At 33.8% G+C, this 24,415-nt stretch overlaps 1 protein-coding gene across 1 annotated transcript in view; it reads left to right on the top strand.

Moving 5' to 3' along the window:
* The window catches only part of CPNE8 (copine 8), a 231,751-nt gene that overhangs the window by 169,901 nt on the left and 37,435 nt on the right, over positions 1–24,415 (top strand). Inside the window, exons 14-16 of the mRNA XM_042946250.1 lie at positions 9,004–9,050; positions 16,253–16,434; positions 23,186–23,313. Of these exons, the coding sequence (XP_042802184.1) occupies positions 9,004–9,050; positions 16,253–16,434; positions 23,186–23,313 (357 nt within the window). The remainder of the gene's footprint in view (positions 1–9,003; positions 9,051–16,252; positions 16,435–23,185; positions 23,314–24,415) is intronic.

The raw sequence follows: 24,415 nt of genomic DNA, 5'->3' as shown, positions 1-24,415 counted from the left end.
TTGATGAATATGAGGTCATTTTTTTAAAATTATACTCTGTACATTTATCCCAGTAGTTATTTTATTGTTTACTTATTAAGAAATCATTTTAAATATTAAAAATCTGATATAATTAGCAACTAAAGATATTTATTCAGGAATCTCTAATCTATGGCTTTGAATACCCAATAACTACTAATAAGGACAATGTGAGATTCATATAAAGTCACAACTGCTCTGAAATCTGAGATTCCGCTTTAGGGTAGCATTATCATTATTACAATTATTATCTGTGAAATGTGTTTATTGACTTCTACAGATCTGTAAAATACATATTTCTATATTTCCAATGGATCACACTATAACTATCTCAGGGTAGAATCATAAATATTAATTTGGTTTTGTCTGCCCTTCAGTCCTCTATGTGTCTGAAGTCTTCATGAAACTCTTCACTCCGCCAGTAACATGACCAAGAACAAATATCTATAAAGTTTTCCATATCTCTTTGACTGGCAGATGAAGGAGGAAAACAGATCACAAATTCTGCATCTGAGTCTAAAATTCATGTTCACATGACATTCATGTCAACATTGAATCCTAGTCCATGCTTTATTAGACTATTAAATGTATTAGAAACTTGCAGGACTACAGACTGTCTTTTTCTTCCTCTGACGAAAGCCCAAACTCTCAACCAACCTCCCATGAGCTACAAAAGTCCCTACCACTTATATGGAGTGCTCACTAGTTTTGTTGGGTGTCATTTTAATTTGTCTGTTTATATGATTTATCTTCTCAAGGAGTTTGGCAATTTTAAAATATTTTTAATAGAGCTAAACACCAAGTAACCACTGAATAAATCCACATTAGTGAGAAAGCTATTTTAACCCTGTCTTTCTACTCTTTTTTCCCCCAAATCTCTTAGCATAATGAAACGTTATAAACAAATACGACTTTTAAACAGAGTGTGACAATTCAGTGACCTATGTTATAAACCCCCGTGTCTGTGTCTCTCAGACTTTATCTTCTTTCCACAATGCATTTCACAATCACCAAACAAAACAGATAAATCAGGGTTTCTGGAATAAGAAAAAATGCTTTTTATGTTGCCTCTGCCAGAAATTATCTCAACTTCACTGGTATCTGGGTTTGTAGTGACTTCAAGGAAAGACGAGATCAAGATTAAAACCATGGACTGTTTGTTTTCCCTCAGATCTTAGCAGAAAGGGACCATGAGAGAAGGTGATAGGTAAAACACTAAGTGGGATAATTCTGGGAAGGAATTAAAATCATAAGTAAATATTTGACAAAACGTCAGGTCAATTGCAAAGATATGGTTGCTGATAACTGAGGCAGTGCATAGTAGTGATCAAGAATTTAGGTTCTGGCATTAACTGCCTAGTTCAAATTCTAAATCTGTTTCTCATTAGCATAACCTGTTTCCATTTATATGAAATAGGAATAAAAATAATAGTGCATATCTCATGCAGCGGCTATGTGGATTCAGTAGCAGAGAGTTAACCCCAATAAATGCTAGCTACTATTTTTCTGAATATTTTGAACTTGTTTAAATTTCCAATGTGTCCTATCTCATTTGGTCTTCATAATATCACTGGTGGTAATTGTCCTGCTTATCAGAGACATGGAGAGAAAAAGATATATTCAAATTTACAGAGTCAATAAAAGTAATTTTTTATAGTTCACTTCTCTTTGGAGGAATTGCCAAGACATTCCCTACATTCCAATTTCAACCCAAACTCTTGATCCTGATTCTAAAATTTGTCTGAAATTATAAATAAAAAGTTTATATTCTATTTTTAAAAAAGTAAGAAGTCTTTGAGGGGATAAAAAAGCTACCTACCATTATAAGCTAATTTTAAAGGCTAACGTGGGCTTTTGATACTGCTTATTTTAAGGGTGAGTTAAATATCAGTAAGTCCTCTTATCAACAAGTTCCATAAGGATTTCTATTCCTTAAAAATACTTGAAGCAAGTTCAATGATGTTGTAAAATGTTTGCCTTACTTTTATAAAATTGGGAGCGTTATATTGGATAGGTTGCCTCAGGGCGCACATCTTGCCAGAACATGAAATACTGTAAGTTTTTTTTTTTTTTTTTTCCTAACTAATCCAATTTCTTGTTTGAAAACTGAATATCCCTGTCTAGGTTTTTTATAGTGTTTCTTGTTGTGGCACCCAAGTGTTTTATATTCATCAAATCAGTGGAGAGCTAAACCCTGCAACACTGAATGGGGGTAAATCTAATAAAAACAAAGCCATTCTGCCTTCTATAAATACATTCACATAGAATATTATCATCTATAAACTAAACTAACCTAAACTAAGATTTAGAAAATAAACTTTTATGAATATTAAAACTCATAAACTTTGTTTTGGTTAATGCATGATTCTGATTTTTACATGTTTAAATGCATGCTTGAAAAGGCTAGAGATGTCCAGGTACATCTTTTAAGAGTGTGGTTTCATTAACAGCTTATGTTATTTTTCAAATGATTTTTTCAGAGGCATTTATTTCACAGTCCAAGGAAACTGCATGTATGTTTTGTCATGAGAACTAGCACTTAGTTAGCCCAAACATTGACAATGTTTTGTATCAGGCAGTTTCTTAGTTATATTTTATGATCAGAGTATGCACTTCTAGCCACATATTCTCTAACATAGTTCCTCTCTGGTGGGCAGTTGACCTGGTGGGCAGGTTGTGATAGAGTAGGAGAATTTTATCATTTACATTGTTTAGAATTGCTGATTTATGCTTATATTAAAATGTGGACCGAGTATTAGAAGATTAAATTATTGGTTTTAAATCATCTACGGACAATGCACTTCCTACTGTCTACACTGGTTGGGAGTTTATTACCCTATCCTTGATATACCAATGACCAACACTATGAGAAGAAGTAATGAAAAAGAAATATGTGTTAATGTTAAGAGAGAACTGTCTCTTGTGACCCAGCAGAGGAAAGGATTCATATGAACTAGGAGACGATGACATGGATTCTTCAGGAGATTTGTCCTCCAGCATGTAGAGTAATTGTTATAAGCAGGTACTTCAGGGTTTTATTTTTATTAGAGGACTTCTTCAATGTAGCTATTACCTGTTTATCATATGAGAAAGCTGGGGATCAGAGACTTGGTAATCTTGCAGAGGACTCACAACTAGCTAGCTAGTTATGACTCTGGGTTTCAAGCTCCTCAATCTATGAGTCAAAAGTTCATAGTATTTCTACTAGGGTTCACTACCTCTTCAGCACCTACCTCACATTAAATGGGATGCTGTTGGATAGTGCTTGCATTTTTGTTTGTTTGTTTCTTTGGGGTGATGTTTTATTGTTTATTTTGATTAGGTCAATTGTAAGATATTTTCTAAACTAGCGATTTGAAAAAACTTTGGCCATCTTGTAATACCTTTCTTGATAAGAAGCTCTTTAACTGCAAGACTCTGTGAAGTTGTACTTCAGAACCCTCTTATTGTGTTAAAAAATACTGAACTCAATCTTCAAAGTCTAGAGAAAGCACAAAGGTTTGGTAATTGATGAAAATTGGATTTAGTAAGGATCAAGAATATTAATGTAAATAGTTGAAGAACCACATTGTTTGTCCCATTGCTTTTCATTCTTACTTTTGACATTTTACTGATCCATCAGAAATCCAGACTGTTTGGAAAGATAGAAAAGAAAATAAGGCACGAGTCATAGCTTACAGTTACTTTATGCCAAGGGATTTTGTTGGTACCCATCTGGGAGGTACCCAGATAACACCATTTATAAAAAATCATTTATTTTTGAGAGAGAGAGTGTGTGTGTGGGGGGGGGGGGGTTGCTGAGAGAGTAGGGGACAGAGGATCAGAGGTGCAGTCTGCACTGACAGCACAGAGCCCGATGCGGGGCTTGAACTCATGAACTGTGAGATCATGACCTGAGCTGAAGTCAGAATCTTAACCGACTGAGCCCCCCCCCAGGCACCCCCCAGGTAGCACATTTCTACTGTGCTGCAGTTTGGAGTTGGGCAGGTTGGGACCTTTGTAGCCGGTATAAAGGAAAGAAAATCTGACATGGGAGAGTCAGGTTCTGAGAAATAACCTGAATCTCTGGTAGGTCCAGAAATTTGATAAGCACTGCGAGCTCCAGTTTTCAAAGAAGTATGCTAACTCAGATCTGAAAAAGCTAGCATCAATAATGGTGATAAGGGGCACCTGGTTGGCTCAGTTGGTTAAGTGTCCAACTCTTGATCTCAGGTCATGATCTCAAGGTTTGTGGATTCAAGCCCCATGTCAGGCTCTGCGCTGACAGTGTGAAGCCTGCTTGGAATCCTCTCTCTCTCTCTGTCTCTCTGCCCCTACCCCACTTGTGCTCTCTCTTTCTTTCAAAAATAAATAAATATACTTTAAAATTTTTAAAAAAATATAATGGTGATAATAAGCATCAACTACTTATTGAGTGCCTGCTAAAGGACAGGTGCTTGTCCTCAAAACAACAATTCAAGAAGGTTTTATTATCCTTAACTTAGTATAAATGAGCTGCAGGGAGGTTAAATAGCTTTTGCAAGATCATATTGCAAGTAGGTGAAAGTGTTTGTATTTGAATTTACATTTGTGTATCTCAAAGCTTGCCATCATTCTAGATCTCACTTGCTGAGGGCAATTAATCCTTTGACTTGTTTATGGGCACGGGAAGCAGGGATTTTGAAGATGCAGCAAAATTTAGAATCAGGTAATGTTTTTGTTGTTGTAATTGTTAGGTAGTTAAACTACTTTTAAGAAAAAGGGAAAAGCTGATAAAGGAAAGGGTTTAGGCCATGGTGAGCTAGTGGTAAGAAGGGTTGGGCTGGATGATAGTGGTGCCTGAGGCAAGTGAACCAGAGATTCAGGCTAGATTCTAGAACCCAAGAGAGAAAGAGAGTGCATGTCGGTTTATCAAGGCAGAAGCATAGTCTTGGTGCCAGCGTGGCGAGAATAAGAGGAATATTAGAGCTAAGTGGGCATCTCAATTTCATTTAAGCATTCTAAATTCCAACAGCAGGTGAATCAGAACCTGCATTTGTCAAGATTAACTTTAAAATGGAGGATGGCAACAGTTCATCTTTCATATTGATAATGTTCAGTTTGTGTAGCTGAACAGAATTTGAAATTGGGAAAAAAATAAAACGGTCCTGCACACCCCCATCACAGTTGTTTGTTCTCAATAACAAATTCATAATGACAGTTGTAGAAAAGTTGTCCAAGATAGTATTACTGTGTGTGTGTGTGTGCATGCACATGCACACAGATGCATGCATATGTGTCATTTTCTTTGACATACATATATATGCTTGTTTTCTATGGATCTTTGCTCTGCTGGTTAAATCTTCCGTGTTGACATCTGATTTGTCATTTACAGCTTTTGGAAAGGTGGCAGAGTAAAATAAGGACATTTTCCAAGTATATATTTTAGCAGTACTAGGACATATGCATTGAGAAGTCTTATGAGATGTTACTACTAACTCATGAAATTTGGCAGGCATGCCTTTATTTATACTGTATAATATAATACTCCTATCCAGGTTTCTTGAAATTCTGTTCCTTCTTGTCTGCTTCTAAAATGCAAAATGACAGCTAAAGTAACGCTTCCTAAGCAGAATGTTTCAAGGATTTGTATGTGATCATTTTATGAATATTCTGCCAGGAGTCATCTTGTGCGACTTCAGATGTTTTACTTTGATGCTGATTGATTTTTTTTTTTTCCAACATTAGGCTTCATGCAATACTAAAGAATGAAAAAGGATAACAGGATTACTGGTGCAGATGTTTTGTTTGGTTTACTTTTATGGCACAATTCATTTATCAAAGTCCTCAAGAAATCTGTCTTCTAGCTTAAAGTTATAGTATTACTAGCAACTTTCTTTAAAATTTTATTAATTAATATTTCCAAAATACATAGAATGTAACACTTGGTATAGCAACTATACATTATAATATGAATGGAAACTTGGGAATCCTGGAAATAAATAAGCTGTTATCCACAGTATATGCACAGTTGAGTTTTAGGTTATGCTGTTGATTATGAATTCTATGATAAACTGCTGTGCTATTTTTGTCATTTTTTTAATAGTAAAAGCTACAATAGTAAATAAACTCTAGGAATTCAAGGATAGTTTTTGTTTTGCTCCTGTTTTCTTAACATAGTGCTTGGCAATCAGAAGATGCTCTATGAATGTTGAATTGTAGTTTTTTAAATGAATAAACCCAAATGGTATGATAAGAGGCTCCCTCTCTCTTTCTTTTTTCCTTCCTTCCTTCTTTTCTTTCTTTCCTTCCTTCCTTTCTTTTTTTTTAAAGTTTTCTCTTCTTTTTTTTTTAATACCTCATTATTTTGGGGCTACCTAACTGGCTTGCTTTTGTAATTTAGTTTATTTAGCTAGAGGTTTTGTTAGCTAGAGGTTTCAGTCAGGTAGTTTAATAATAAATATCTACTCTTTTTTTATTCTTATATACAGTATAGTTCTTTAATAGTCATGCCTTTTCCTTATAGTTTTGCTAGGCACAGCTTTGGCTTTGAAAGGACCATTGTATCTCTGATTACTGAATTTTTTTAAAATCTGCAACTAATGCTTCTAAGAAGTTGGAGGTTATGCTACACATCCTGGGCTCTCCTGGAGAACAGATTAGAAGCAAGCATAAAATGAATGCATTCGATCACCCAATAAATACAGTGAGGTTCCAATATTGGCAAAGCATTGTGCAGACAGTGTTACAAGAGACAGTTGAATCAAGACAAGGTGTCCCTACAACCTAAGGGAGATTGAATCAAAGACTCAACTCCTAAACTGCCCTTTATAATGTGCTAAAATATATGTTCTTGAAACTCAGAGTTATTTTTCATTTCTAAAGAGGTGTCATTTGAAAAAAATAACATAAAAAGATATTTATACTGATAATTTTGTGATTTATATATTTAACAACATACTTGGTAGATGAGCTAATTTGCCCAAGCACAAGAATGTGCCCTGGCATTCTTATCATAAGGATACTTGTATAGGATCATTTTTGTTTGTAACATAATAATCACTATCTTTTATTGTGTTATTATAGTCAAGCAGTTTATAAATATCTAATTGTAGAAACAGAGTAGTATGTATAGAGTTTATGAATGTGGTCTTTGAAGTTAGATGTGAATTCAGATTTCAATACTGGCATTTATTACTTGTGTCAAAAATTATGAAGTTTGTGAGCATAGAATCCTTGTCTATAAAAGGAGAATAATGGTGTCTTTTAAAAAATATTATGAAATTAGTTGATATAAGCTATGTAAAAGCACATTTTATATGCTTATAGTATATAATGTGTATCTGTAATCCACATTATATATATATACACACATATAAATATATAGAGATATAATATTTCATTTAGTTTTTCTGTTAGTTCTTGCTATTATTGCGTGCCAGGCACCTGACCTCTGAGGCACCATGTTTTGAAACATGACTAATGTCAGCAACTGGGTTGCTGGAATTGAAACCCTGTTCTTTCAGATGCAAAAGCTGCACCTTTCTAATACACCATACTACCCTCTATTAACACCATACTACCCTGTATTACAGTCACTTCTCTCCCTTGCACCAGAATGACGAAGCAATGTGCTGATGGTGACTGTTCTTTTCAGTTCCTCAAAGGGATTTATTATCTCAAAATGTTCTCCCAGATGTCTCAAAAACACTCTTTTTCTAAAAGTTTTTAACTCCTTTGGTTCATACGGGTTAGTGTCATGCTCCAAATTAGCCTATATTCTTAGCCTATAAACCTAATTTCTACTGAAAAAAATTGCTTATAGCTATAAAGAGAATCTGTATTAGTTTTATTAAATGCAAAGCACAAAAGGTTGTTCATTCCTTAGGAAAAAAAATGTGGAATATGTTTCAGTACCTGAATAGTCTAGGGATTTGGAAGCTGAATTTGTAGAGAAAGAAGGAAATATTAGTATGATTTATACTCAGAGAACCACAAGGGACCCTATGCTGTAGTACCCATCATCATCATCAACCTCATCACCATCGTCATCATTATATTCGTAATCATCAGCACCATTTAAATAGCAGTTCCAAACTTTGAAGTATTTAATGAGTTGTGCAATATGTCAAAAGTAATTTGTCTCTAAAAATAAGGTGATTTATAGCACTCATGTTTTCAAATGGCTTACTTTTTATATTAAATTATTTTTTAAATTAGGTGTGATTGTATGTTATCCAAGTAATCATCTCATTGTTGCTTATTTGTGGGTTTTTTTCCCCTTGTTTGCTAAGAAAGGGTTAAAATTACATACAGAAAGAGTCAGAGATGTGTATCCAAAAGAGTGAATTTTTTTATGAAAATGCTACCTTTTAGGTTTCTATCAGAAAAAAAAAGGGAAAGAAAACAGAACTAACCCAGTAAAATAATTTTGGGGGACTGTGCTGAAAATTTAAACTATATATAACCAATATCATCTGTATAAATATTTATCTATGTCTATAAATTCACACACAGAGGAATACTGATCAGGATCTGAAATGCTTCATTTATGAAGAAAGCAGAAGAAAGTCCTGTGTGTTCAGGATTGTGGAAAGAATTGGTTTAGGAATGATATTATTAGAGATGATTTCAGCTGTGCCACACTTTTAAGGGCATAATAATTCAACAATGACTGCAAGATGGTTTTAAAAGCAAATTGATAGTAAATGCTGGCATTGGAGACTGGCAAATCGTTATTTGCAGTTTGACTTCTTTATTATACGACCCTCACTTAGTTATTGTGTTCCCAAATAGGAGCTATTTTTATTCCTAACACTCGTTTTCATATTTTACAGCTGTATGATTGTAAAGGTGTTTTGCCACGCTTTTACCTTTTAAAACTGCCTATCTTGATGCTATCCGGTATATACTATATTTTAAGAAACTTAATGATGCTAAAAAAAAAAAAAATAACACAAATGGAAGTCAAACTCTTTTTTATGAGATTATTTCATTATTAATGATTCTTGTTTACTTGTATTCTAGAACGCAAATCAATTTCACAGTGGCTATTGATTTTACAGCATCAAATGGTGAGTATTCTGACTATCCACTAGTAAAAAATATTAGCAATTAATTGAAAGATAGTTATTTTCATGAGTTTAGATATTTGATTCCTACATTTATATCCTTCTGAACTGTTGTTTCATATAAAATTCAGGTAACTTTTCCTTTCTTTTTACTATTATGAAATAGTTCAGGTATACAAATGACTAAAGGGAATGCAAAAAAAAAAAAGGCCTAATAGTCCCATTCAAATTTATTAAATATTGAAGTATTATAATTTTTATTTCACATATTTTTTTAAAAAATTTAGATCTAGTTAAGCCCATGGTGTGCTCTGTCCCACTCCTTCCTTCATCTTGATACATAACTATACTGTTGAAGTGTGTTGAATTATCCTCATTTTATAGTACCTTAAGTACCTGTACTTTATGCAACTCTCTTTGTTTTTACTTGACTATTTGTTTTTAAAAATTACTCATGTTAACATATTTACATTTAATTTAGAGGGAGTGTCATGTAATACCCCATTATAGATATTCATAATTTGCCTATCAAACATTTCAAAAAGAAAAGAGAGTCAGCTTTTTAAATCTTATTTTGAAGTAACTTTTTCTGAAACAGAACAATCATTTGAAATGAGTGATTATGTATCCTAATAACTTAAATCTCATTATTTAACTTTTACCAGAATTTGCCATCAATTTATATTTATCTAGTTTTTCCCCCTAAATTACTTATTGTGCTTATGGCTCTCACATTATATTCCCTTTACTTCACACTTCTCTCAGTGACTCACATTGCACAAAATAGAATTTTCAGGTAAGAAAGAACCTTAGAGATCACTTACTCCAATCATCCTCTTATATAAATGAGGAAACTCATATTCATAAAATCATTTTACTAAATACATCTTGGCTTGTTAGTACTAGAATTAAGAATAGAGATGAGACCAAAATCTAATTGAACTCACCTTTGATTAAATATGAAGTTTATTCTTCAACACTATGATTTCAAGTTAATTATTTTTATTCATGTATTTTATTTAGTAAAACATGAAACATAGAATAAAACAAAGTCTAGGGGCTCCTGGGTGGCGCAGTCGGTTAAGCGTCCGACTTCAGCCAGGTCACGATCTCGCGGTCCGTGAGTTCGAGCCCCGCGTCAGGCTCTGGGCCGATGGCTCGGAGCCTGGAGCCTGTTTCCGATTCTGTGTCTCCCTCTCTCTCTGACCCTCCCCCGTTCATGCTCTGTCTCTCTCTGTCCCAAAAATAAAATAAAAAACGTTGAAAAAAAAAAAAAAAGAAACTCCAAGTGTGATCTATGGTGAAGCATTTGGGGAGGTGACCAAGCAAAAAAAAAAAAAAAAACAAAAAACAAAACATTAACCAAGGCTATGATTGTTATCCACATTTAAATCCATTCCTTCTTAAAAAAAAAACAAAAAAAAAAAAAAAAACAAAACAAAAAAAAACAAAGTCTAAATGATTTAAAACACTACTTTTATTCACTAATGAACATTAGCACAACTAGAAGAGCAAGAATCTATTGAATAGGAAGACACAAGCTACTGAAACTGACTTAAAAAGACATAGACAATCTGAATAGACCTATAATAAGAGATGGAATTTGTAATAAAAAAATACCCTCAAAGTTTATCAGGGTCCATGTCCATATAAGCTTCACTGGTGAATTCTACCAAATATTTAAAGAAGAGTTGCCATTAATTCTTCACAAACTCTGACGAAAAATAGAAAAGGAGAGAATACTTCCCAACTGATTCTATGAGGTTAGTATTACCTTGATATCAAAACTAGACAAAGAAAAGAAAAACTAAAGATCAATATCTTTTATGGGTATGGATATAACAATCCTCAATAAAACACTAGCAAACTGAATCCACCAACATATTAAGAAAATTATATATCCTAAGAAAGTAAAATTTATCTCAGGAATACAAGGTTGGCTTAGGATTCAAAAAGCAAATAACATACCATGTCAATAGAAGAAAATGTAAAAATCACATCATTCTCTCAATTGGTGCAGAAAAGAGCATTTGGCAAGGTCCAACATATTTTCATGATAAAAACACTTAACAAACTAGGAATTGAAATTGACTTACTAACCTTATGAAGGGAAAATATGAAAAACCCGTACCTAGCATAGCTTAATGCTTTCCCCTAAAATGAGGTATAGGGCAAGGATGACTGCTTCTGCCACTTCTGTTCAGCATTCTACTGGAAGTTGTAGTCATGGCGATCAGGCAAGATGAAATAAAAAAAAATCCAGGTTGGAAAGGAAGAAGTAAAACTATTTCTATTTGCAGATGACATAGTCTTGTGTACAAAAACCCTAAGGAATCAATTCACTAAAAATCTATTAGAACTAAGAAATGAACTTAGCAAGATGGAAAAATAAAAGATCAATATATAAAAACCCGGTCTTTTTCTATGTATTTCCAATGAAGAGTCTGAAAATGAAATTATGAAAATTCTATTGACAGTAGTATCAAAAGTAATGCAATACTTAGGAAAAATTTAACAAAGTGAGTGCAAAGTTTATACTCTAGAAACTATACTCTGAAAAAAATTATTGAAATAAATTAAAGATCTAAATAAATAGAAAAATATACAGTTTTCATGGATTGGAAAACTCAACTGTTAAGAGGACATTTCCCAAAGCAATCAACAGATACAATGCAATCTCAGTCAAAACCTGAAAGGCCTTTTTTGAATAAATGGATGATTCAAAAATTCATATCGAAGTTCAAGGGACACAGAAGAGCCAAAGCAGACATGAAAAGAGAGAACAGAGTAAGAATGTTCATACTTCCCGTTTTTGAAACTTACAGCAAAGCAACAGTAATCAAGACAGCATGATGCTGGTATAAAGATAGATATATAGTTCCATGAAGTTGAATGGCGATTCCAGGGATAAACCCATGAGACTAAGGTTAACTGATTTAAGAAAGGTGTCAAGACAATTCAATAGGGGAAAGAATAAATGGTCTTGTAACAAACAGTGCTGGGACAACAGGATAGCCACATGCAAATGATTGAAGTTCGACCTTTTTCTCATATCAAAAACAAAATTAACACAAACTAGATCAAAGACTTAAATGTATAAAAGGCTAAAAGTATAAACTATTGGAAGGAAACATAGGGATAGACCTTCATGATCTTGGATTTGACAGTTGATTCTTAAATAACATTAAAACACAAGTAACAAAAGAAAAAAAATTAAGTTGAACTCCATCAGAATAAAAATTCTTTTATTCTTCATAGGATACTATTAACTAAGTGAAAAGACAAACCCCAGAATGTGAGCAAATATTAGCAAGTCATACATCTCATAGGGGATTTGTATCTAGAACATATAAAGAACTCTTATAATTCAATAAAAAGACAAATAACCCAGGGGCGCCTGGGTGGCTCAGTCGGTTGAGTGTCCGACTTCGGCTCAGGTCATGATCTCGCGGTCCGTGAGTTCGAGCCCCGCATAGGGCTCTAGGCTGACAGCTCAGAGCCTGGAGCCTGTTTCGGATTCTGTGTCTCCCTCTCTCTCTGACCCTCCCCTGTTCATGCTCTGTCTCTCTCTGTCTCAAAAATAAATAAAAACATTAAAAAAAAATTTAAAAAAAAAAAAAAAAAAAAAAAAAAAGACAAATAACCCAATTTAAAAATGGGCAAAGGTTCTGAATGACCTTTCTCCATAAAAGATGTACCCATGATCGTTAAGCACATGAAAGGATACTGAGTAAACTTAGGTATCAGGAAATGCAAATCAAAACTATAATGAGATAATATTTCACACCCACTAGAATGGCTATAATCCAGGCATAATGAGTGTTGATGAGGATGTGGAGAAACTGGAAGCCTCATGCACTGTGTGTGAGAATGTAAAATGGTGCAGCCACCTTGGAAAATACATTGGCAGTTTTTCAAGTTGTTAAACATACAGTAACCATACGACCCAGAAATTTCACCCCTAGATGAATACACAAGAAAGATGAAAACATATGTCCACACAAAACCTTGTACACAAAAGATTATAGCAGCATAATAGCCATAATGTGGAAACAATCCAAATATTCATCAACTAATAAATGGTTTTCAAAATGTGGTATATTCATATAGGAGAATACTATTCAAGAATAAACAGGAATGAAATATGAAGTGCTGATACATAGTAGGACATAAGTGAACCTTGAAATCATCATGCTAAGTGAAAGAAGCTAGTCACAAAACACTACATATTAATCTATTTATATATAATGTCCAGAATAAGCAAATTAATAGAAACAGAAAGTAGATTAATCATTGTTTAGAGCTGGGCTGGATGGAATGATAAGGGAGCAATAGTGAATAGGTACAGTGTTTCTTTTTGAGGTAATAAAAATGTTCTAAAATCAGACTGATGGTTGTAATTATCTGTGAATATATTAAAAATCATTGAGTTGTACATTTCAAGTGGCTGAACTGTAAATTATGTGAATTATATATCAATAAAACTTCCTTAACAAGAATGTATTCAAGTGTGATTTTTTATAAAGGTATAATGTAACTCTAAAACAAAATCAAATATAAGTTTCATTATATCCAGTGTTTAAAGTATTACAAAATCCTTAAGTATAGAGTTCTAGCTATGAATAAACATTATGGAATCTGACTGCCTAGATTTACATTTGAATTTTATCAGTTTTTACTATGCCAGTAGGGGTAAGTTATTTAATCTGAAAAATGGGTACAATAAAATAGTACCCATGTTATAGGTTTGTTGAAGGACTTACCTTGAAGTAAGGTGTTCAATACATGTTAAATTCCCTGCTATCATAATTATTATTCATGTAACTCGGGCCCCAATGTTATCAACCTACCACAAGTTCATTTTCATATGCATTGTTGCAGATACAGAGATAATACAAACATGGTCCCAGATTCAAAGAATGGACAATTTGGCAAATTTTTAATTGCCAGATTTTGTGGTGCAGAACACAAGAGTCATTTGAGTAGGAGAAAAAAGACTATAAGTGTTGGAATAAACAAGGAAGGTTGTCTGGTGCAAATAAAACAAGCTGCAGAGAATGAAGTGAATTTCAGGACAAGGTGGCAATTGAGGCAGAGATAGGAAGGAAGATATCGTTAGTGATACAGTGAAGAGACTGGTCTGACACAGATGCCTGAAAGAAGTGACGTCCTTGCATGAGTGGGATCCAGCCCTGCTCTGCATGATAGGCGAAGATGTTTAGACATGCTAGGGTATGAGTGGTATTTGCATTTTAATTTTAAGTTATGATTTTCTTAATGAGATAGAATTAGTCGCCTTATTACAGCCAATAGGTAACAACTCTTCTTATATTTGAGAGTTGTGTTAGATAACCACTTAGTCAAGTAATGATATTGCTTCCCTGTGGCTCCAGTGGGCTTTTGACCAAGTGCAAAATTCTAATTTTAGAATAAAGTGTCAATGAAAAATTGCACCAGACAACTTAAACAGGCAAGGAAGACATTATTCAATACTGTTGACATAGAGGAAAGTCTACTGGAGGTCGAGTCTACTGGGATATAGGGAAAAAATTGAACTCAACTCCTCAAAAACAAAAGGTGGGAGGGATTTTAAGTGCTTCTGTGATCTAATGAAAAAGTACTGAGGGACCTTACAGGGGTCATTGGCCTGTTTGCTAGTCAGCACTTATTGAAGCTAGGCTCCTACCTTCCCAAACAGACTAGGAGATAGGAGTGCTCTTTTCTCCATGATTACATTTCAAAGGGATGTCTCCAGGTCCTAGAGAAAGACATCCCTGGGTAGTAGAAGATTTACATCTCAAAGGTGCAGAGAAAGAATTTATAATTGCAAGTTTTGTAAAGCAAATGCTCTAAGAAAAGGAAGGTCAGGGGTCTATATTTATGAAGAACTCTTTCCAAAGTTTAGTCAAATCGAGAGGAATGAATGTTAAGGCTATTTGGTCAGAAGATACTTTTTCAGAAATTTTGTCATGTGGGACCAGCCCTTGAATGCGGGTAATCCTTTGGAAATACAGTTGCATTTATGTAATGCATTATTTTTAGACCAAAAATGTTCTGTGTACAATTATATGTATTATAAACCAAGGGGATATCTCTTCTTAATTTTGTTTCTCTTTGGATCACAAGTGCTGATTATTATTATTTTTTTTTTTCTTATCAGAAAAGAACTGTGCCCTGAGGCTTTCCTTCTTCAGGCAATGTTTTAATGTAGAATTGAGCTTTATGTGCTATTACAAGTCCCATTTAGCTTTCCATTTTCACTTAAGAAACTAAGTGGACTTTCAAGCGGCCTTTGTGCTGGTAATTAGGACAACTCAATGTGAATCTCAATGTATTTGAGTGGTAGCACGTATATTTCTTTCTGACTCAAATTCATCTCTATTCAAATCCAACACCCTATAGAGTATAAGTATATTGAAATTTCAGAACCTTGTGGATGACCCAGACAGTAATAACAGTAGCAGTTAAGCCTTACATTTCTATGGAGCTTTGGTATTTTTAATCACTTCACACATAATCTCATTTTGTCCTTCAGTAAACACTGTGGTAGGATTTATTGCAGACATTTTATAGGTGTTGTCTTGAAAATTCTGAGACTGGACTTTGAGCCTTCTGACTCTCAGTTTAATGTATAGTTAGAAACAGTGAAGAATTTTTCAAATACAGATATTTAATTAGCTTGAATTTGAAAATCGCTATGCTTTCTTTTCTTTAAGTGATTAAATTGGGATATTTCTCAAATATTCAATTTATGTTTGTAACAGAACTTTAGGAAGCTTTGTAATTATTGAAGCCCATTAAATTAGTTGAGTCCTTTAATTATAGGTATAAGGATTCAAGGCAAAGGCACATGATTTTTTAAAAATAAAGATGACAATAAAATCAGTTTAACAAAAGTATTTAAATACTTCTTCTGTAAATGAGATTCAAAAATAGCCTGTGGCATTGACAGTGAGGAATAATTTCTGACAAAATCTGCATATGCTTTGGCATATCTTTGGAAAACTTTCTACATGTCTGTATAATGTAATAACTATTTCTATGTTAATATCCATCCAAAAAGAAACTATTTGACATAGTATGGATGTAGGCAGAAAACATAATTTTAAGTATTTCATTCTGAAATAGACATCAAGAAAATGTTGTCAAGAAAATGACATCTTTACTCTAATCAGTTATGTTTGAAATATTTTTTCTGTCATCAGGCAACCCTGCCCAGCCCACTTCTCTCCATTACATGAATCCTTACCAACTGAATGCCTATGGAATGGCCCTGAAAGCAGTGGGAGAAATCGTTCAAGATTATGACAGTGATAAAATGTTCCCAGCTCTAGGTTTTGGTGCAAAACTGCCTCCAGATGGAAGGATATCTCATGAATTTGCTTTGGTAAGAGTACATCACAAGGATTTGATCTTTTGAAAAAAATAATATCTTTTAATGTTGGTTCACTACTTATGCTTTAGTCAGTCACGTAGCAACTCTTTTGACTATAGACTCAGCTCAATTTTGCAAAATGATTGATTTAGAAGTGTGATATAATGGAAGAAAAAGACAGTGAAATAGATTAGTAATAAATATATCTATAGTGCATCTGGTTTCAGAGGGTCTAATCTGGTTGTCTATTGCTATATGACGAACTCCTTAAAAGTTAGAGGCATAAACCAACACTATTTCATATACTCATAATTTTGGAGTCAGGAATTTAAGCAGAATACAATAGGAAATGATATATTTCTTCAAGATGTCTGGGGTCTTAAGTAGGATGCCTTGATTGGCTAGAGGTGGCTGGAATTGTTGACTAGAACCATATATCTGGGCTTCATTTTGGCTGTTGGTTGGATTGCTCAGTTCTTCTCCATATCATGTGTTCTAGGGCCAGCATGTCCCCTAAGATGGCTTCTTTGCTCATATCTGATACTCAAGATGACTGAAATAGCTGAGTTGCCTGGACATCTCTCCCTTTTTCAACATATGACCTGCCCATGTGGTTATCATGGACCTCAGCACAGTATGGCCATCTCTTGGTAGTCAGATTTCTTACATGGCAGCCAGCTTCCCCAGAATGAGCATTCTAAAAGGCTGAGGCAGAAACTGCAGGGCTCTCTATACCATAGCATTAGAAATCCCAAAAAGTTGTTTTTGCTAAATTCTCTTAGTCAAGCAAATCACTAAGGCCAGCCAAGTTTCAAAGTAACCTTCACCTCTCAATGGGAGGCTCTCTCAAAGAATGTGTGACTATCTTAACCTACCATGTTCAAATTTAAAGGATTAGTTATGACTAAAATTAATTTCTTTTAATGTGAAGCAATAATTGTGGCTATAATTATGATTTCAATAGAATGGAATAGATATGACTGAAATAAATATTTATCTAGTTAATGTTTACATAGATCTAGTCCATATTTTGTGATTGAAGATAAGCAATGTTGATAATTGAAGATAATGCACTCTGTTTTCCAAATAAACTCTACAAAGATAATGCTTATACACCCAGTCAGCCTTATTCTCCCTGTACTTTCTGATCAAATAATGGGAAAATCAATATAGGAATGGTTGCCTGTCATTTTGGAAAAACTTTGGCTTTTTCTGTTTAGAAGTGCTTCCCTACCCTCTATACATTTCAGGAGTAAATCCTTGCATCCCCATTATCTTTGTAAGTCTTTGCTGTTTTTATTCATGTTACAGAAGCAATGCATAATCAGAGATTTTTTAGAAATTCTGCAAGCAAAATAAAAATAATAATACTACCATTTTTTGAGTAATTACTGGGTGTCAAGCCAAATATTTACAATCATTTTCTTATATGGTCTTCATAAAATTCCTATGTGGTAGGTATATCATGACTGTCACATTGCACCACTCTAGGAAGTGTCAGTCATATTGAATATAGTTAAAGAGTGTCCCATGTGTTGTATAATTCAGCTTAGGGTCACAGGAATTAACCAGGATTCCAGAAGACAGGACTTGAACCCAGATCAGTCTTATTTTAGAATACATGCTCTTTAACTACTACTAAAGCAAATTTTATAACGGTACCTATATGAATCCCACCTCTCAGATATGTGCTTTTTAACACCATGATAGAGTATGATTATGATACATACATATGCACACACACACTTCCTGAAGCTTTTGTATGATTAGATTTAAACTTCCTTAAATATCTTTTAAGAGCAGTATTTTTACATTTTTATTTCTATACTTATCCTTGCTTATCTATTCCATTGCCCACACAATTTCAGGAAAGGTTGCTGGAGGCTTTAATTCTTTCTTCCATGAAATAGCCCACATGCCACATTCCCACTGTCATATAAAAATAAATATCTATTGGGATTTTGTTGTGTCTTAGAGAATTAAAATCTCCCAGAAACTTATAAAACCATGAAAATCACTCATGTGATGCTAAGTCTTAAGTGCTTCAGGAAAAAGGTCATGAGCTATTTTAAAGCTTAAGAAAGAGAATAATTATGTTAAACTAAATGGGGCTTATTAATTTTTCCTTCCATACATTTCTTCTCACCCTTGTGTATGGTTTTTTTTTCCCTTTTATCTCTCTCTCTAAACCTCTCATTTTCTGCTTTTCCTACTTCCAAATTCTTTCCTCACAACAAAACCGATGCAAATATCTATTGCCACGGAAGGATTTTTTTTTATTATTTGCATCTTAAAAGTTCTTGAACCCAACTCAAATACTTACAGGATAGAGATCATACCCCTTTAAAGTTATGAAAAATAGTCCCCCAAATTGAAGATGAAAACAACACTGATGATAGCGCATGAACTTTAACATTACTAACTGATTAATTTTTTCAAAGCACTTTTGTTTTCTTGGGTAAATAAGACAGGTAAGACTTAAGTAGGTCTTCAAAGAGTTAGTATTTGATTTGATTTTTTGCTAAACTATTCTGTTAACTTCATCCTTAACTGTCTCTAGGTGCTGAAATGGCAAATAGAAAAACTGTCCCATATCAATCTAACAACTAATATACTCTGTAATCCCAACAAACCCTCATATTTTCATGGTAAGAATTTGTGATGTATATTCATAAATATTAATCTATTTATCACACTGAGTTCAAGTAATCTTTCAGTTAGCAAGGGAGGCCTTCTTAAAAATTAAATAACCCCTCATTGGTGAGTTTAGGGCTAACACAAATGTTGAAAGTTGAACATAAAAACTTATTTTTTTATGTTTTCTTTGCTGTTAATCCAAAGGGTCTCAGATAAACCCCAGCTTTTTATTTGAAATATGAATAAGAATATATTCATGTATTCCATAGTGGAAAAAGAACAGGGAATGGGAAAAGGAAAGGAAGAATGTGCTGGTACCACCACATTAGCACAAATGTTGTGAAAAGGAGTCATTGCTCTCCTCCCATTGTGATTTTGATGACTCCTTAAGGTGTTATAACGGAAAATATAATAGCATAATAGTGTGGAGCTTTAGAGGAAGTATTTGTAATGGGCATGAGGCCAGTGACCCTTAAAGGAAAGTCTCCTGCAATGATCAATAGAGAAATGGTACACCTGTCCAAGTGATTTTTCATACTAGATCTCGAAAAGTGCTGGCCTACTTTTCACTTATCTTGTCATTTATAGATATCTGCACAATTTAACATGTGTGTGTGTTGTCATCCATCTAGATTCTAACAATCTGGGGCGTCTGGGTGGCTCAGTTGGTTAAGCATCCGACTTTCAGCTCAGGTCATGATCTCATGGTTCGTGAATTCGAGCCCTGCATTGGGCTGTGTGCTAACAGCTCAGAGCCTGGAGCCTGTTTCAGATTCTGTTTCCCTCTCTCTGTCTCTCTGCCCCTCCCTGGCTCTCACTGTCTTTGTCTCTCAAAAATAAAAATAAACATTTAAAAAAAAATTTTAGATGCTAACAGTTTAACAAGCAAGGGTCTTAACACTGTATGCATAAAATACAAGCTCAACAGATGTTTATTTATTGAATAAAAGGGAGACTTTTCCCCACAGTAAGCAATCTCTGGGCAGCAGCAGATACATTTCAAAGAGTAAAGTAAAAACTCCTTAGAGCTTCTGTTCAACATTTTGTCAGCTTGTTAGGCCTGCTGAAAAGTATTATAGGTTCTAGGCAGCAGCAGAGACTATATATAGTCTTCTCTTTTAGAACTGAATCTAAATATTCAGTACAATCTTTCAGGGAACCAAATGGAGGGGAAAATGGAGAAGGGCCCAACTCCCTCCCCACACTTAAGTCTGCACTGTGGGAGTAGTGCTCGTTTCAAATTCTGCTCTTTATGTGCTATGTGTTCTACAAATTAACATTCATTATTTTATAAATGGAAAAGGTTGTTAATTAAAATGGAAATATAAAATAGGGCATCCACTGCCCCCTTCATTAATAAACAACAAAATTGAATGCACTTATTTTCAAAAATATCCTGTGCTTTTGGGCTAGTTGCACACATGAGCTCATTTTAATTTGTTTTAACAAGTAAAAACTAATTGCTTGTTAGTAATTAGTAACTAACACATAATTGGTTTGTGAAAGGAGTTTTAAACAGACTTAAAAAAATCTTTGTGTAACTCATTATAACTTTGTTATTAAAAGGAAAATCTCATTTTAATAGCTGTAAATTATTTTAAATAATCCTGATATCATGCCAAGCATATATTAAAAAGTGTATAATTTTACATCATAAATATTTTTATCATCCAACTCATATGAGGAATTCTTAGAGCAATTTATTACAGAATTAGGACTAATGCAGAAATCAGTGCTTTATAATTTTTTTTTAATGTTTATTGACTTTTGTGAGACAAAGAGCATGAGCAGGGGAGAGGCAGAGAGAGAGGAGAACACAGAAATCGAAGCGGGCTCCAGGCTCTGAGCTGTCAGCACAGACCCCGACACAGGGCTCGAACCCACGAACTGTGAGATCATGACCTGAGCCGAAGTTGGACGCTCAACTGACTGAGCCACCCAGGTGCCCCAGAAATCAGTGCTTTAAATATTCCATAATGATGAATAGAACATCCACTAATTATCTTTCCACTAAGAAATAAAATGGTGAGAAAAATGGTGACCTTGTAATTTCGGTTCCACAGGAATACAGAAAATATATTATTTTCTAGAAATATAAACCCTTAGTCAAAATGTTAAAAGGATAATGAAAAAGTTGCTCAGAACCATCTTGGTTTGTATTTCTCACCCTAAAGGCAGATATGGAATACATTTTTATATGCTAAAAATCAATAATGAGTTTTAATTTTAATCAGCTTCATATCTGATTAAAGGAAAGAACACCGTAAAATTTTGTTTAAAGGAAGGTTAAATAGGTCAGCTCAGATTAACATCAAAAGCAATCATTAACTGCTTTGTGCTAAATATTAAGCTTTTACATTATAATTTCAATCAATTAATGTAACCAATTGTATAATATAAAATTATAAAGAGGTCTATATTATTATAAATTATAAGAGGGCTTTTATTATTTTTATGTTTTTAAAAATTGACATGATAGTTAATGAATAAAAAATTTGATGAAAAGACAAAATTAATAGGAAAAAGTGGGTAAAAATTCCTCTCTCATAAATGGCAAAATTGAAGTGGTTGAAATAACTTTGGGGTACAGTTATCTAAGCTCTCAGTGCCTTAGTTTCTTCATTTGTAATGTGGAGATAATGACAATACTTTATCTGCTTTTTTTAGGGTTGTTATAAAATCTATATAATACATATAAATGCTTTAGTGTAAAGCTTAGTATATAAAATTCAACAAATTTTAGTTATAAATGGCCAGTGATTGTTCAGATATAAACATGCATCATGAAATTATTATTAACTATGTTTAAATATAATTAAGGTCTCTAGTGTTTTAAAATGTATCTATAGTTTTTAATACTTCTCCCCTTTCAGACGTGGAGTCTAACTCCCCTTCCCTTGAGCATAGGCTATACTTAGGGATGCATTTTTAGCAAATAGATTAAAGTAGAAGTGATGGTGTGCATCTTATGAGACTGGCTTATAAAGGGCATTGGGGCTTCCTTCTTGCTGTCTTCTTGGATTGCTCATTCTGAGGAAGTTTGCTGCCATGTTGTAAGAACACTCAAGCAGCCCTGCAGAGAGACCATGTTGACCTCCTGCCGGCAGCCATTTAAATGAGCCTTCTTGGAAGCAGATTCTGCAACTCTGGTTAAGCTCTCAGGTGTCCAGGTTGGCATACTGACTGCAAACTCATGAGAAATGCCAAACAAGAACCATCCATTAAGCTGCTGCTGACACCCAAAAGATGTTGAGATAAGAAATAATTACTGTTTTAAACCACTAACTCTTGACGTAATTTGCCACAAAGCAATAGATAACTAATATACTGCTTCATGTTATTTGTTAAATCTGGTCTAGGAGAATTAACCCTCAAGCATTTAAGGTATGGAAAAGCTGGTCTAGGTCTCCAGGTGTAAAGTTGCCCTTCTAGGTGCCATCTCCAGAATAAGAACCTAATGGCAAGCTCATTTCCCTTAAAGAACATGGATGATTCTTTGATTCTATTCCTTTTACCTTGTCTTGACATTTCTCACACCAAATTGCATTCCTTCTCTGCTTGGGGTTATTGCAACATGAAAATGTGCATGTGGCAGACGTTTCATAGTTTTCCTTCTATGAGGTAAAACTGAATGGATAGCAATTTTTTTCTTGATTTTAATAGATATCACTGCAGAAAACTCAGAAAAGACTAATAGTTTAAAGAATGAAAAAAAGCCACCAATTATATGTAATCACCCAGAGTTAACCACTGTTAATATTTACTTCTTTTCAGGATTTTTATATGTTCTTCTCTACATATTCACAGACATGTGTAAAATGAAGCCATTAATTATGGAATGTTGTGATATTCAGCTTCTCAAGATTATTTAGAATTTTCTGCGGTTCTTTTTATGAAGAGTATCAGTTTTTAATGACTATATATTAGATTCATCATATCATAATCTACATAATATATTGTAATCTGTTGTTGACCACTTAATTTATTATGTTTTGCTATGATATTAATGTGCTTCCAAAAAATCTGTGCTTCCAAAAAATCTTTGAGAAACATATCGTTTCTCTTTTTCATTTGATCTTTATAGACACTATTAACTTTTACTCTTTTTTGCCTGTAAATTCTGCAGAATGGAAACCCTCAAAATCCCTACTGTGATGGCATTGAAGGAGTCATGGAGGCTTATTATAGGAGTCTGAAATCTGTACAACTGTATGGGCCAACCAACTTCGCTCCTGTAATTAATCATGTAGCAAGGTAAGTGGACAGAGACAAGATGTTTATCCCAGTGTCCCAGACAGCAGTGAAATTATATTATTGTTACCATGACTCCACAAATGAAAAGTATTTTCTTCTAATTTACCTCTAAGAAAATGAGGAAAAAGATACAGTGGGAAGAGTCTCCACTGAGCTATTGTAATACTTTGCTGAGAACTTTACAGCAAAATCTCAAGTGAAGAAATATACACTTAGTTATTATCAGAACCTGTATTTGTTCAACCAAGAAAAATGTTCTATTCTTTGAAAAGGCAGCCATGAGAGCAATAACAAGATCGATTATGATCTCAATGGTGTAAATCATTCAATCTAATATCACATCCCATGGTAACATAGAAGTAATAAGAGACCAAATTCCATGAAGACAACTAAAGTCTTTCAGTGATAATATAGGGCACATTATTTTAACCACTCTGAAATTAATATAATAGCTAATTTTAAGAATTCCCAGAGCTTTACCTGTATATAGTACATAGTATTGAGTTCAGAATATAATTGCTTATGATTCCAACTACATATTCTAGAAAAAAATTTAAATGTAAAAATGTACACACTTATCATTTTCTTCATCAGTGTATAAACAAATAAATTAGACACCACTTTTAAAATCCCTAAAAAGTTTGACCCAGTTGCAGATCCTATGAAACACTGCCTTATTTTTAGAAAATTTAAAAAGTGTAGCTTTTGTGTCCTTCCAAATATGTAGTAAGAACGTGAAAATACACTGCATTTGGATAATTTTATCAATGCACAAAGGTGATATGAAAACTCAGTTCTCTGTTTAAAGGTTCTGGTACTGAATCATCTCCATACTGGACATCATGAGTGACTTAAATGTGTTCTACTTTCCATTATCTGGGACATAGACAAGATACTAAAATACCCCTGTATTGGGGCTGACCTCAGTGGAACTCTGCTGTGGAAGTCCACCTCAGGTTGACAATGATACATTGATGACCATTTTCTGAGTGTTTTTGAAATATTAGCTCAGGTTTTTGAAATATTTCCACCCACAATCTGTTTTAAGTTATGAATTTTACATCTCAACTCTGGACACAAACAACTAAAAAAAAGGATTATT

This window comes from Panthera leo, chromosome B4 (genome assembly GCF_018350215.1).
Source record: "Panthera leo isolate Ple1 chromosome B4, P.leo_Ple1_pat1.1, whole genome shotgun sequence".
NCBI lineage: Eukaryota > Metazoa > Chordata > Mammalia > Carnivora > Felidae > Panthera > Panthera leo.
The sequence above is the reverse complement of the archived record's forward strand: the minus strand, read 5'-3'. Positions and strand labels throughout refer to the sequence as shown.